The following is a 16825-nucleotide window of genomic DNA, read 5'->3' on the forward strand; positions in this document are numbered from 1 at the left end:
GTCTTAAATTGGTAGCTGATGTGAAATGCACTTTTATCAATGTATAACACTGATTAGTTCAAACAAAAATTTTACGCATATGCTTTATACTGTCTGTTATGATACGGTATTTATGAATTTGTAACTACAGGATTCGAAAGTGTAATAGTTTCCTAAGGTAATTTTTGTGTTTTTCTTAAAGGTCAGCAAGAAACTCTATGTGGCTTGTGCCTCGTCACGACAAAAGGCGTTCAACTTTCAATGTGTTTATTGATCCTTTGGCAGAAACAGAAAGCTATTCAAGTGGTCACAGGGAAAGTTCATTGTATAATGTGTTATGTAGACCGTCGACTGCAGGAAGAAGTGTAAGAATACATAGTAATGGAAGTTCATCAATAATAGCAGCGTCATTCGAAAATGGTAATTTATCCAACAGTCATTATTTGTTGTCCCCCTAAGATTTTACTTTAAAAATGTATAATCGTTGAATAATGTAACGTTTATTGTTAGTATAAGTTTGCGTTTCGCCATTGCTGAGATTCAAAATTGAGTTTTGTTTAATTTCTGTCAACATTATTTTTGCTAAATGGAAGCATTGATAACGCGTATATTTATACCTTTATTAGATATCTTGAAATTTGATCACGAGTGGAATTCAAGACTTCTAGCTAAGACATAGAATTCTAGTTCTACATTGGAATACCACTAAGTCTGGAAGCCAGTAAATTCCATGCTCTCTGGAAGTATTAATGTCTATCAGGGCTCAGTTACTTTGTGAATAATACGTTGGCATTTGTGACTGTCGATACTGAGTTTAAGTCACCAAGAATATCAAAACGAGATTCCATTATGTGCATCTGATGAGCCGAGGAAATGACTAAATATGACTCCTGAGATTCATTGATAGGGAAAATCAAAATAATCTGATATGAAGTTTATCATGGAATTACTTGAAATTATAAGTCAACACTAATGGTTGAGAAGCGACTCATCATTAAGGTGTATGGATTTGCAAACTGTTATTTTTGGGATTGAAACAAAATAATTTGTAAATAGTTTCCATATTGCACATAGTAGTGGATTTTATTTGTTATCGATTGATTACAATAGATAACAATGACTTGTTTAGCATCGATGCACTGACTATCCATAGTAAGGTGATTTTTAGAAATGTGCTCAATGGAATTAAAAAGCACTAGATGATTAAACTTTCCTGGTTAGTATGTGACTGGTATACACCCATGACCTCATGTATAATCGACAAGACAGTCTATCAACCTCTCTGCAAGCACTACATTATTCAACTGCTGGTTACCAACCACCTAGATAAATACAACACGGTAAGTTTTCGGAAGTATAGTTTGAATCTATAACTTGTGCATTTAATGTCCATAGTGATGAGGTTGATAACTAGTGTTATATATATACCTTCTTCTTAGTGAATTTGTCTACTTATTTAGGCAGTAACTCAACATGCATCACTTCAGGTATCCCAGCGATATTCAATGTCCTAATGAGTATTTTTTCATTAATAGAGCTCGGGTATTTTCACTGTCGATTTACAAAATGGAATTTGTCAATTTTTGTTGATACACACGCTTTTTGTATGGAGTCAGGGGATTGCTTACTGTTAACAATTGATAAATTTAGGTGACGTCTTGGGAATGAAGTTAAAATAACTTCCTGAATTCAGTTTCTGCTCCCTACCAATAGTTAATTAATGAAGTTACTAGTGCGAACATTCCCGAGAAATTTGCATGAAGAGGCTATATTTCAACAGGCACCACTTAATTCACTACTGCAAGCTAACTACTAGTAGACCTTTAGTGTTTGGAAATACGGGGTACAAAGAAAATGTTATAAACTTTCGATGTTTTTATGACTAGGGTAAATTTCAAAGTGTTTTTATTTGCAAACCATTTAACATTATCTTTTGGTTAATAGCATTATTTAAACAAGCATATTTCTGTTTTCTTTCATATAAAACCTATTACCAATAATTTAATTATCTCAGCCTTATTTTTGTTTGCCTATGTCATATAAGTTCTCTTATTATCTTTACTGTGAGCTGGAACTGTTTTTATTTTGATGACCTTATTGGTTATCGCTGACTGTATATCAGTATATGATAGGCTTTAAAATCGCTGCATAGTTCGTTAATACAAAGTGATATTGTAATTTAGACTAACACAGACCATCAAGCCTCCTGTCCTTTCCAAAGTGAAACTGATATACAAGCGAACAATATTGTTTTCGATTAGATCATCATCAGGCTTTACTCTAAGGCTCTACTCCTTAAGAGTAGCAGAATCAAGAGCGTTGGGATAAATTAAAGGGATAAGGAACGACAGTAAATTAGTTAACGTATTTTGATCGAGGCCACAACAAACCTTTCTGACTGGACACTTAACAGTTTGACATGATATTGAGTAGACGAATGTTTTCACCATAGTGGTATCACTGACTAAAACATCGATGTAGCACTAGCTAGCTTTTTAGGAAAATCATATTTAACTTATATTGGAGTATTAAATTGTTGAATCAGAACTCGTTAAACTATAAATGAAAAAGCTTACAAATACTGACAAACGACGATGTAGAAAAGATAGAAAATAATGATTCCTATACATACTACATATTGAATCGGATAGAATAAAATGGTACAAACTACTTCAGTGTTTGTTATAAAATCTTCAAGATATTGATTATCTCTATATGAATATGTAGTGTTTTTATTTCATTCTATTTATTAATCTTGGTTTTAGCAGCTTTCTAATCCTCCAATTTCTAAATTTTTCCCTCACATATATGCATGCTCATCGATTCATTTCGATACAGCGAGTACGATATTTCGGCAACAGAGCAAACCTAAAATAACTATATATATATATATATATATATATATATATATATATATATATATATATATATATATATATATATATATATATATATATACATGTATATATATATACGCACAACAAACATAACATAGATTAAGCGAATCACGGGACAAAGAAATTCATTTCGCCAGCAAGACTATGTGATAGTAATAAACTTTACGGTCGACCTTGAATAGATTGTCAACCAATCAGAAAACTGTGTTTAGTTCTAAGACGATTTATAATAGAGAAAATAGGGAACTGGGGTGGATAAGCTTTTTTGGTATGAATTCTCTCCAGGCTCTAAACTTTATTGTATATATATATCGTGAAACTATCAATGTTAGACCACCATTGAAAACCTGGAAGAGGTTAAGCGTCTGCAAAACTGAAGGTCCTGAGTTCATGTCCCACATGCGGCACCATGGACACGCACTGCTGAAAAGTTTCATACTAGGACTAAATGTCAATCCAGTGTTTCCAGGTTTTCAATAGTGGTCTCAATAAAAAATTGCTTACATTGAGATGAATATTTATCTTGTATAAGCTTATACGTCAAATGAAATTGTAAGACCAATGATCAGAATAAATATGGGCCCTACAGGATAAGAGAAATGAAAATGCAATTACAAATTCGATCAAATGTTTAGTGAATGGCTATATCGTGTAAAGTTGTATGAATTCAGTAAAAAATTATGAAATGGAGTGAGCGCTAAATAAATGGATCGTGTTTGAGTGAGTAATAGTAATGTTCAAAGAAAAAATCAATAGTAACCTTAATTAGAGAATGACCTAATTTAACCAATGTACATACAACTTTTCGTTATCTTCGATATTTTTTCATACATCTTTGTACTTATTTATTATTGTTTTACTAGATTCATACAACTTTATAGATGTTATAGTCATTCACTAAATATTTGATCGAATTTGTAATTGCATTATTATTTCTTTTACCCTAATATGTATGTATAACTAACCGTAGAACCTGAAGGGAACTTCCTTCGTTCAATTTTTAGTGTTTTAATATAATGAGAATTTTCAATTCGTTTTGATATGACTGACTAATCTTTACAGGTTGAATCATTTAATACAATAAACGAAAAAGTGTCATGGTTGGGAGCTATAATCGGTAGTAAGGGTTTCGGGTTAGGATTTTGGTTCCAAGAAAGGGGATAGTTTGTAGTAGTGGTGTTGAATACTTATGCAGATAATTCAAATGTTAAAAGCTTTTAAATTATTCTGAGGAATTCATAAATTATGCTAACATACGTGCATTTTGATTTTTTTTATTTTACATTAATTTTCCCTGAAAAACTAATTGATCAAGTTCATTTCTAATGTTCAGTCTTATCATATCTACTAATATTGAGGGCCGTAGTTGTTAAATAAAGGGGATATTTAATCCGTTCGTAAGGACTGCCCTATGAATGATGAAAAGTATACTTATTTAATGAAATGGTAAATCTCATCTAATTCGATTTTCTTATCAGGCACATCATATTACAGTTTTTTTGATTTAACTAATTGAATATAATTCTAATGAAACAATGCCCTGATTACATGAAATTTTAAACTAGCACTCAAGATTGATCTCATTTGAGGGACTTTAAGCATTGTTGTGTCACATCGTTAATATTCTCTGAGAGTATCTCTCGATTCCAGCTAATTGTCACCCAAAACACCACAAGTCAAGTAATTTGAGTTATAGGTGATGATGGGTTTATAGCGAAAATGTGTTAATTCAAGGGATCTGAAATACCACGACTTATTTCTATGACACTCATCAAAAACTTTCAGATTATTCTGACTGAAATTTGTTAAAAACTGACTTCCTTGATCAGAGTTTTACCTCAAGTCTTAAGGATATTATTTCAAAGGATAACATAAAGTGAATCTTAGTCCAAATGAACAATCGTTATTCACTTAAATTATCATTAAAAGAAATTTATCGTGTCCTATCACAATGTAGCTTGCACATCTGACAATAGACTTAGTGGGTTTTAAATAATGTACCAGAGTATATTCGTAGTCGTTTCAAAATGTTATTCTGTGTATTAATATGTGTAGTTTCAGTACGAGATAGAGTTAACATTTTATTGGTTGTTCATGATAATAAAATAATCATACTTCAGTGATATTCCTATAAGAAAAAAATTGAATTTCAAAAGTTTGGAGACTTAGTGTATCTTCATCAAAGAATAAATAACCGAATGAAATTAAAACAAGTTTAAATGTCACACAGAAAAAATTGAAATATTCAGTATAATCAACACAAATCTGATTACGCTAATGTTATGTAATTCAGGTCAAATAGTGAAACAAAATATGTGTAACCTTTTATGAATCTGAGGAGACTGCGATATTTGCAGTGTGAACGAGTACAGTTAATACGCGTGTCACTGGTGTCAAATTCGAACAATTTAGATCTGGTTTTTATGATTTACATCATCGATTAAGCTTATTTAAAACCATGAAGCATTAGGTTGTTTCGTCTCAGTATGAAATAATTTAGTTGTACTTATCTACAAGTGTACCGGGGGTCTAATACCTTCTGTCTCGAGCGTTTAAGATACTGTTCCGCAAACTTCTGTTACGTACGATGTATAACTCCTTCACACCTGACAACCTTGAACTCCTGGAATTACCTCTCGATATTCGTCACTAGTGAGCACATGGTTATTAGTACTGAAGAGTATGCGGAGATTGATTAACCGTCATAGTTTACTCCAGTCCGTGATTTAAACCTTGTAAATTCAAAAATCTTCGTAAACCATCCCCCTCTAATCTTAAACATGGATGTTTAAAAAAAGGTTCGCTTTTGTTGGATATTTGGGTATCCCTTTTAGCTGAAAGAAGTGAGATTTAGCTTAATTTACGCATTTTTCTCTACAAATGTTGAAAACTTTTCGAATTATTATGATAGTTCTATTATTGCTCTGATATTCAATGTAAATGGCATATTTTGCCATTACTGACTTCATTTGTAAGTTCACCAGTTTCATGGGAATGTTAGGAGGTCTTTTTGGTGTAACATAGTTGTTCCTTGATATATGTCGAGATTTCACTACGAGACTTCAATTAAGAAAGTGTCGCTATCGACACAACCTAATCTGTTCACACAATCGTGTAAGAGCAAAGGAGATCAATCCTTTTATTCTTACTAAAGCATTTTGAAGAGTGTTGGTTATTTTATATAATTTTTTCTAGATCTATACAGCTCTGAGTATCGTTGTTGTTAAACTACGAAATCAACCCGATTACGTTTTGTACAAAGGAGGAACAACTTGCGTTTAGATAACTAGGTAAACTTCATCGTTTGATTACTTTTTTGTCACAAAACTAGTAGTTACAATCTTATTGACCGTTTAAGTTCTATCTTATTTAAAAATCGGTATTATTTTTTTTATCTATAGAATATGTCTTGAAGTGTAGACAATGTTCTGCACACCAATTTTCCAAATAGCTTTTATTCACCAAGAACTTTTTTTCTGTTTTTCACCATATTTCTGACTAAACGGAATATATGATAGTGAGAAGAGTGAACTTGAAGTTGTTCACAAGTTACAGGTAAAAAATGTCTAACAGTCTGTATTCTAAAACTAAGTAATTACTAGCTAAAACTTGAGCATTTCGATCATGATCAAATTTAAAGGTTTTTTAGTCTGGATTCTAAGTGGTTGCAGCCACTTATATTTCACAAATGCTCTGTATTACTGAAACTGTTACTACTTGATCTAATTGTACTACCATTACAAAATAATTTGTTTGAGCATAATCCAGAATTCTTTTACCTATTATATATAGTTATGCAATCTACTTTTTGTGATCACTGACCCATAAATATACGTGTATGTTAGAGTAAATCCTGATTATAATCTAAGTGAAAACAATATTGCTCGCTTATATGTATTGTTCTAATTTTAACGTCAGGACTCTTTAATATTTTAATTCACAATTGTTAAAACACAATATAATCGCTTATTTCGGTTTCCATTTCAGAGTATCCTAGCGGATCTAAGTCAGAATGTCCTTCCACTGATCAGTCAACAGGTCAAATGATAATTGAACACCGGTGGATTAATTTATCAGCGCTGAAAGAAGGTCTATTTGATTTTGCTTTCCTGTTAGACTGTTGTGAACCAGGTTTAATACCAGAACCACAACTTATTGCAGCTCTGTTTGACTTAGTAAGTAAATCTTGGGGCGTTATGTGTTAAGTAAATAGTGATATAACACAAGCACATATATACTATTTTGTGTGTGTTAGCTATTGATATGATTTAGTGAACAACTGGATTATCAGCTAACAGATAAATTCGGGGCTGAAAAAATCAGATAAAAAACAAACAAAATGAAACAGGCTGAGAGGGAAATAAACGCAACCGGAGCGCTTATTATCCAATTTCATTTCTTTAGGAGATGGATAGATTGTTTGATTAATCAACCTATATACATTACTCCAAGTCATTAAGTAAATATTTCATAACTAATATCAACTTATTTTTACATCAAAATAAGTCCGAAATAATACCTATCGTTAGCTTTGAATCAGGATGAGTTATTTACACAAAGTAACAGTCTCTGAACGTTTATCTAAAGACTTCTGGTAGTGTTTCTGAATGTGGCGAACCCAGAAGTTCGTGAAAGGATTTTCTTCGCCCCATTCATTAACAAAGATTATTCAGATCGTTCTAAAAATCCAGATGAGTCCTTAAATATAAACCACTTGTGTTTTTCCGCCTTTTTTTCACTTACTTCTTGGAGAATAATAAACGAGTTAGTTATGAAAACTCTGTATGTGGAAAAAATATCACATTATTTGACCACCATTTTTCAACCTTGTCTACAACTGTAATAGTTTAAGATAACTTGATAACTAAGTACGTATTCGTATGTTAGTTCGTTTGAAACAGTGAAACTAGGTGTTAATCTGGTTTTAACACGTCAGCAAAGTGTATACTCCATTTTGAAGTAATTGATGTTTCATCAAGGCCAATTTTCATCGCACCAATCAATCGAACTTATCGTTTTTCACCACAATTAGTTGACGGAGTTTCTCACTTGTTTATCGTTCACTTTTATTTTGTGTCACTTTTTGGAGCTTTGAACATGAATGTTTGCTGTAAACTGCTCATTTAAATCTTCAAAATAACGTAAGCTCTTATTTCGAATTTCTTAATTGGTAAAAGAGTAATAAGGTATCAACATTATAGTAAACTTCTTTATCGATATTTTAATGTACGGTGTAGATACGTATGTTCTGAGCGGTCTCTATACGTAGATGAATTCTAACAGCGGACCGGTCATGGTCAGTTTTTTCAGATAAATTAGCAAATATGAATTTATACATTGTAATTATTAGCTAAAGCTCTTACAATGAATGGGATATTTCTTTAAAGGGGCTCATACAACAATAACTGAACCTTAAGGCTAAATAAAAATAGTTGTTAAGTTAATTAAATCAGTCAGTTGTGGGGTTGGGAGAATTATTAACATATGAAGAATGGATTTGGTTGTGAACAAAATGATCTCGGGTTAGAGGGCGGTTGTCACCTTCAGGTTGCCCACACCATGGGAAAATATTTTTTGCGAGGGACCTGAAGAGGAAGCCCGACAAATGTTGGACTTAGTGATTTGTGAGTGCGATGGCAGGGCCCAAGGGACGACTTCATTAGGCTGACCAGGCCTGGCTTTTTCATGGATTGCTCATGTGATCGCTCTACAATTTGAAAGGTCTTATTTCCGATGACGGAAATCCATGGGGTAATGTGAGGTGTGACATTCTTATGGTCGACCTTTTCTAACCCGTTCCTTCTGTTATGGGGAGACAGTATCTCTGCAGACGGTGGTTGTCCGAAGGAAACGCCCTACTGTTATCACAGCCCCTACAGTCAGCAGTACGCTTTCGCCCTTGGACACTAAGTTGCCGCCTTTACTTTCACCGTTCTCTGATCAACCTGTCTCGCATGCTAAGACCTAAAAGAACATGTGTTACAGCCAATAGGGCTCGTTTTACTCATCACAATAGGCACGCCCGACCACCACGTCAAGGTAGAAGCTATGGTTAGGATAAATTAAGTGAATATCAATTTACATACAAATACAAGAGAAGAACGTTAGATGCTGATGTTGCCCTGCATCACAGGTGTCGTTTGAAATACAGTGAGAAGTACGTTTGATGCGCGTTCCTAGACTACACTTCAAGCTTTGACTTTGTTCCAAGACCGCTGTTATGAAATAAGTTTTGGGGCGTTAACACTGGGAACAGGCTAATCAACTAGTTACGTTTTTAATTCTCTGGATGAAAACTATGTCATGTGCTTGAAGGAAAGTATTTTACTTTCTGAATAACTTAAACTGATACTTTTCGGTAAGCTCTTTTTCCTTCCTTACTTTACTCATTTTTCTTCATGATCAGTCATCTGCATTGTATTTACGCTGATTTCTTCTGCTTCAAATCCCCTTGAAATGAATAAGTTCCTTTCGTTCATTGAACGGTGGTCTATTTTTAATAGTTTCACACTTAATCCTTCTAAATGAAGGACTCTTAACTTTAGCATGAGACGTACGTATTACGTAAACATCATGCTAGGATCCAATAAAATTTATGCTATTGAAAATTCTTTACCAAAAATAATGTAAGTTTATCTTGTGGTCTCGATTTAGTGTTATCTACCCTACTAATCATATTATATTTCTTGATCATTATGTTTTCATCGGTAAGAACATGACATCACTATGGCTGTAGACTATCTGTCTATCTATTGTAGAAGATTCATTAGATGTCGTCGCATATGCTCTGAATTACATTCTTTTACAATCTTATTTTTCTTTGATCACTGTTTTAGGATGCTCCTGTGCTAGCGCGGGCCTGCCTACTGCTAGAATGTGCCTTTTTAGTTCACCGTTGTAATCGAGGCGAATGGGCTGGATGGATGAAATTCAATCTACCCAGTTCATTTCGATCAAGCGCTGGATTCATTAGTAGTAATACTACTAATAGCAACAATAATCTTTCACAAGCAAACGAAAATAATAATAACAATATTCATCCGGTGGATATATCGGAAATCAAACGTGTAGCTGGCTACCTATTCTATGCTTGGGGTGAAGTAAGCAATAAGTTACTACTATATGTTAAATATGCATCCCATTTCTTATAAGATGACCTAACTATCAACTGGAAGCTGCTTTCGAAACTACAAGATAACCAAATTTTGGTCTATCCGACGAATCATTATCGATGTCTTATTTAAATGAGTTGTGAGGGAGATAGATGACCAGTCATTTTTAACAGGAATGAATATGTCTGAGGCGCCCTATTAATAGTTTCAGAAAAATTTCGTAAAGGGGAATTATGCATTTTAGTTGTTACTTGTATTAGGAAATCACTAAATTATTTGTAGATAAACAAGTTCTTGTTAAAACAGGGTTTAGAATGCAAGTGAAATCTAATTATTCCTAATTTAATCTGGTTTCTGAGTGTAAGTAATAATTTGCTTGAACAAAGATACAGTACATTTATACCTATATTCATCTCTATAAAGGTGTAAATATCCCATAATATTTGGATGCTCTATAATTTGCGTCCATTTACCATACAATTACTGCGATACCGTAAAATATAATTGACATCTTTAAAACGATCGAAGTTTAGGTGAATTAGTTGTTCTTCACTTTTAAATTTTCATTAGTTATTCAAACAGTAATAATAAGGGAAGAATATTGCATTAGTATATAGTTACAAGTTAGACTTCTTTAAAGCATTGGTTATTTATTCATTCCCTCAATGTTTTAGGCATTGGGTCATAGGTTGCAGTATTTTACGTCAATAATGTCTTCGTCTAATTCATCCATTATTACAAATTTGGATTCGACTGGTGATAAAGTTTATGGAAGTGATAAAAGCAAAGACGTAAACTGTCGATCAAATGTCGAAATGGAACAAAACTTTTTGGATGATGGTATGCTCGAAAAACTATTACTATCTTATTTTTGTAATACTGAGTTAGTTTGTGTATTTCCACTTTTCAAGAGACGGACTTGGGTAGTTATCCTATTAAAAAAATATTACCATACGTGATGAGTAAAGCTGTTAAGTATTATTATGAAATACACTGTACATCTATTCAATACAGTAAGTAAGAAAATTAATTAATCAAAAGACAAATTGTTATAAGGTGTAAACAGAATGGAAGAGTGTATGCAATATTCATAAAACTGCATATTCAGTTGTCAAAACAGTAGTAAAATGTAACGACAGTCTTTCTGAACAGAAATTCGGCTGTATAGGATGCCTGATATGGACAGAACGACCCTATTCTGCCAAACACTCAAAATACTAAAACAACCCTGAAAAACTCAATTCCTTTAAACTTGGATTGCAATTGTTATTGCAGAATCAAATGCAGATTACCAAATTGTGTGAATTCAGATGAATTACTCAATGTAATGAGAATGAAAGAAATATATTATGGTTTTTCATGTGACCATCTTTACGTTCACTGATTTAAAGGAATACCGCAACCTTCAGTCAAAAATTTGTCCGGTTTTTTTAATAACTTAATGGTTATATTTTGCTAACTGAAATTCAAATTTGTTACTCGTCATAAAACGGAAGTCATTCTTATTTTAATTCTAAAATTTTTTTCGATTTTTGAAGACCTACAAAATTAGCGTAACTAGATGGGTTATTCGTATAATAGTCTGTTTAAGTAGTGTAAACAAAAGGTTCTAGTTTTTTTGTCAGTTTAAGAGATGCAGTATGAACTGGGAAAAATTTAGCGTTATTCTTCATCGAACGTAACCGGTGTATGTTTTTTAATCATATTGTTATCTCAGCGTCAGTTAATCCAACTGGAGAAAGTTGCCCGTATGCTTTACTAACTGTCGGTGTTCAATTGTTGTTTGAGATAACAACTTATCTTAGAGAAACACACCAACGTTTACCACAAGACAATCCAAACTACGATGGGAAATATGGTCAATCAGCACAACATTCATCCAGAAACTCAGTAATCAAACGTTCATTAACACGTGAAGCAAGCGGTGATAAGAAAACTGATACGTTTAAACACACCTATTCTTCAGGTAGCAGTGGAGCATCCTTTAAAGGTGCTAAAAGACGTCTCAGTATATTAATGCCGATATTTGGAAGTGCAGGTAACAACAGCCCTGAAGATGGTATTGCAAACGAAATAGAAAAACATTCATCTTCCACTGTAAAACCTGTAATAACCACCAGTAAGTTTACATTGATAACAGTAACTTCTATGTGATCGTGAAACTAATTCAATGAATGAAAACTCTTTCATTTGAAATAATGTTAGAAATCTGTTATTTGTAATTACAGACATTTAATTTATTGAACAAAAATTTTAACCTCGTCTTATCATTAACCTACACAAGTAACTTGTATGTCATATGGGTTATTTTATAAGAGAGAAATATTCATGGGATTAGTGATTCACTGTTTGTTTTTATCATTTAGCACAAAGATTTAATTTTTTACAAACGAAAATATCTACAAGGAACGAATACAACAACAACACAAAATTTAACTACATAACTATATTCATGATAAATGTTTAAGTTAATTAGCTAAACACATCTTGGCCTTCATCTTGTTGACTGTTGTTTGTTGGTTTTGCTTCAAATACTCTCGTAACTACGTATGTACCTCAACAAACTCTGATTAGCCTAGATAAATTATGTATTGTCTTGTTTAAACAATACTGATTAGAATAGATGAACTGTCATATCACTCTGTAAATTCGTTTACGAGCGACTCTCTTCACCGCGAAAAGCCACCATCGATTATGCTTTTTGCTAATCTCTGTTTTAACTAACTAAGGAACTGACCAAATCAATAAATGTTTGTTTCGATAAGGTAAAGCTGGATAGAGAAGTGGTGAACGAATTAAATTATTTAGAAAGACATCTAGAGTGACCAGACTCTTAACGAAATATGTTAAAAAATGCTTTATGTGTTTCTGTATGTATGTCAACTTATATATGACACCAAAATAGGATATTAGTTTTATTAAATATCAAACGTTTTTTTATCATTCAGTGATAGAACAAGTACTGATCTAAGTTAAGCAAAACATAATACCATTCAAAATAGAAAATTGATCATAGGGATCACCATATTAAATTTCCCACTTAACGTTTTGACTCATATATCTCATGAGAATATATTGTTATTGAGCGTCCACTTATGGAAGATAAAATTTGATAAAGAGAAGCTTTAATTCCTGTATGATTGCTTTAAGCACAAATGGACATTTTAAACATACGATAAAAGGAATGCTGGTAAAATAACAGAGGACTTTTATCCGGGCGTTCTTTTTTACGAGTAGTCTATTTTTTAAATTAATTTAAACAATAAAACTAATTTTTAGCTAAAGAGTTTTATGGATTCAAAATTACTGTTTCATCAATCACTTACTTTTCAATATCAAGGTACGTAACAGCATTATTGTTTTACAGAAAATATTTCTAATGAACTATTTTAGAAGAATCACATTAGTTTTATTTCATAGTGAAGCGCTTTTTCAGGAGCTTGGGAAGTTAAAAGCGTTTTCAATGTGGTTTAGGATCATATCAAAAGTCATGTGCTTACACTGTAACTCTAAAACGTTATCAGATTGACATAGATTGTTGAAAATCGTACTTGATATATTCCTGTTTAGGTACAAGATTTCATGATATCTACATGAGTTATTTTTTACTAATCCCTCACAGATATCGCTGTTGTCCGATTTTTATAACTCATTAAAGAAACGGAATGTCCAATAAAAATCAAACTTGAAGTTTTTTACTTGACAAATTGTCGTTTTTGGTGTTGCTTAACACATCCAAGTTGAATCCCAAAAATAAAACTAAAGAATCGACAATACATTATTCAAGATTTACAGATACATAAGTCAAATTCAACCTATGAGTTTGACAAAACTCAAGAGTCGAGTATATAGAAGATATTATATTTGAAAATTAAATTTGAAATAATCTCAAAGTTTTTCTTGGGAAACTGACGCGAACTACTTCAGAGAAATAATAGTAATCAAAATTATCAAAAATAAAAATATGGTTTGCAAAACGAAATTTACTGAAATTATATCCAATCATTTTTAAATGTTGATTTTGTTTTTAGTAATCTAATTAGCCATTAGGTGTAAAATATATTCAGAATGTGAAATATGATTGTGCGTGTATAGAACCGTATTCTATTGCTGATTAAGAATTCAGTAAATAAATGAATCCTGCGGCCATTATCAAGGAAGTATTATAAATATAAAAGTACATACAATTGGATTTAGGTAGAATGAGAAAAATCATATAGTTAGTTATAATGGTGAACGTGAAAACTAGTCGAAGATATATCTAAATCGTAATATTTAACAATATGATTCAGCGTCAATGTTTTGAAATCCAGCTACGGATGGACGGATGGGATGGATGACAAAATAAGGTTCAAATGTTCTTGGTTAATTACCGATATTTATCGTTTAGCTAACTCTATTTATAGTTTTTTGTTCCCTTCTTCCAATAGTCCTGGCACAGTTAGCAAGAGCTCAAGAATAAGCCTCTCCGATTGTGACCACTGTGACCAGCTCCACAAGAACATTTAAATATGTATATACAAATGAAGGAACCTATCATGAGTGTCATAATATGAGGACTCATTAGCTTGGGTTGATTTATAGCTTGGTTGTATTTAGTATCTTTTCAAATGATCCATATAGGGCGCAAATTAGAGTGATGCTACCTATGTCACTTTCAAAATTGAAGTTTTTGAAAAAGAGAAATAGTTTTCTTATCTGCAATGATTGTGTTTGGTTTTTAATTTTGAACATATTCGTTTTATCAAGCCAAATTTGTTAAAGACGATTAATAATATTGGAAACAATGAACAGTTTATGATAATCTGTCCAACTCAGATATACTTTGAATTTTTAATTAACTAATCTCTTTAGGTACAGATAAATCTTTCAGTGGGCGTCGGGGCACTTCATCCAGACGTATCAGTTTCGCCGTAATGGACGATTCTAAGGATATAACTGATTCTACAAATGCAAGTGCGAACTATCTTGATCAATCATTAGAAGCAAATGAATCGCAACGTAAATTCTAAAGTTTTTCTCTAAATTTTTGTATATCTACTCTATGTGACAGATAGTTTAATTAATTTAGTATCTAAAACTAATAAGAAGAGATTTTAAGAAACATTTCAACTAACTGAGAAGTTTATGTTAATATTTAATAGTCTTTTTAAGTTTCTCGAAATTATTTCAATTTATCATCATTTTGTCATGCTCATATAATTTAATTGATTTCACAACATTTACTTCTGTGAAATACTTCTTCATTGATAGCGATTTTCCATTTTTGAGCACTTTATATTATGTTTTGGTTAGTAATCTTATTGAACATTCAGAGTCGTAACTCTATCTTCATATAACAAGTTCGTGCATGGGAACTATCTTCCGCGTTTCCACCTTAGATATAAATACACATTCATTAGTAATGTCAGTCACTAACTTATAGTTGAATTGGCTAAGATGATCTCTTTTTTTAAATATAAATTTCTATCAGGATTAGGTATTATGAGCTATAAGCAAGTTTAGATTTGTCTGGTGCAGAAATACTGGGTTTGTTTAGTTTTATAGTTATTCGGGTTTCAAGAGTGATTATTGTATTTTGTTTCCTTATTGTTTTGGCAGATCGTTTATCAGTGAGCAAAGGCCATCTTCAGAAACATCGAGGTTCTGGGAGTTTTAGATATTTTACTCCTCACGGGTCCGATTTATCTAATGGTTAGTCATTTCGTTAATTTACAAGTCGGTTCAATCTTCAAAGTTTCATTCACTTCGATTTTTTATTCACAACCTATGTTTTAAATCATTATTTATTTCAACTGTTCTGGTTTCGGAAAAATCCCACAGTAACAATATGTGGTAGGTAGATTTTTCAGAATGAACATACAAAATCAGTTTGACGTAGCTATTTGTATTTCACGCCAATTAATCTACTACGTTTTTCCGTAGGCTAATGCTATCATTTGTACCTTTTGTGACTTTTAGCGTTTGAACAACGCCCTAGTCTTATGGGGCAAATGAATCGAACTAGTAGCGGTGATATCTGTACTGACGTTTTTGACGATTCAACCGATAATCCTGGAACTCCAGTTTCTGAGGATGATAATCAAGACGTTTATCATGAAGAACAAAATTTGCTGCAAATGAATCATGTCAATAAAAGTCTAATTCACTCGAATCCCTTACGTTTAAAACCAAGACAAGGTCATCATTCCAGATACGATGAAACGATCAAGTCCCATACATCTGTACGACGATCTGTATCAGCTGCCCTTTCTGCGAAGAAGTCTTTGAAATCTAATACAATCCATCATGCCTTAGCTTTTGGGGATAATGAGACTTATCATGTGGATGATTACACATCTCATATGCCGTGGGTTGATGCTGTTATAGAATTTGCAAATTAGTGAGTTATTGTGTACAATTTGATGATATATATTTTCACAAAGTTAGTATTTGACTTGATTAATATATTGACAAGATTAGTTAGAGTTTCCATAAATCTTTCAAAAGTGTACCGTGATAACAAATTATTATGAGTTTCCCAGAGTATAATTACTGCATATATAAATGTCATTTCGTCGTTTACGGTATAATAACATAAAGAGTACTAGAGAATTCATATAAATCCCTTACATGACTTTTCAGTTATCTGTCATTGGTGTTTCATTGAATATATATCGCTATCAATCTGTAATTTCTTGTTGATTTCTGATTGACCCGAGTGGTAAGCTTCTTTTAGTAATCCTTCTATTCAAGATCTCAACATTTCTCAGTCATTTTTGTGTCCACGTTTTTCGACTGCTAATTGATATTCATGCTAACGAAGGTAACGGGGGAGTCCACTTTGTTCGTTGTAGT

At 32.4% G+C, this 16825-nt stretch overlaps 1 protein-coding gene across 2 annotated transcripts in view; it reads left to right on the forward strand.

The window, feature by feature from the left end:
* The window catches only part of UNC80_1 (Protein unc-80), a 97545-nt gene that overhangs the window by 29178 nt on the left and 51542 nt on the right, over positions 1-16825 (forward strand). For both annotated transcript variants that reach the window (XM_051211099.1, XM_051211100.1), the window contains exons 13-20: positions 182-399; positions 6864-7051; positions 9713-9976; positions 10663-10828; positions 11706-12107; positions 14843-14989; positions 15590-15682; positions 15950-16370. In XM_051211099.1, coding sequence (XP_051071136.1) covers positions 182-399; positions 6864-7051; positions 9713-9976; positions 10663-10828; positions 11706-12107; positions 14843-14989; positions 15590-15682; positions 15950-16370 — 1899 coding nt within the window. The remainder of the gene's footprint in view (positions 1-181; positions 400-6863; positions 7052-9712; positions 9977-10662; positions 10829-11705; positions 12108-14842; positions 14990-15589; positions 15683-15949; positions 16371-16825) is intronic.

The sequence above is a fragment of the Schistosoma haematobium genome, chromosome ZW (genome assembly GCF_000699445.3).
Source record: "Schistosoma haematobium chromosome ZW, whole genome shotgun sequence".
Lineage (NCBI taxonomy): Eukaryota > Metazoa > Platyhelminthes > Trematoda > Strigeidida > Schistosomatidae > Schistosoma > Schistosoma haematobium.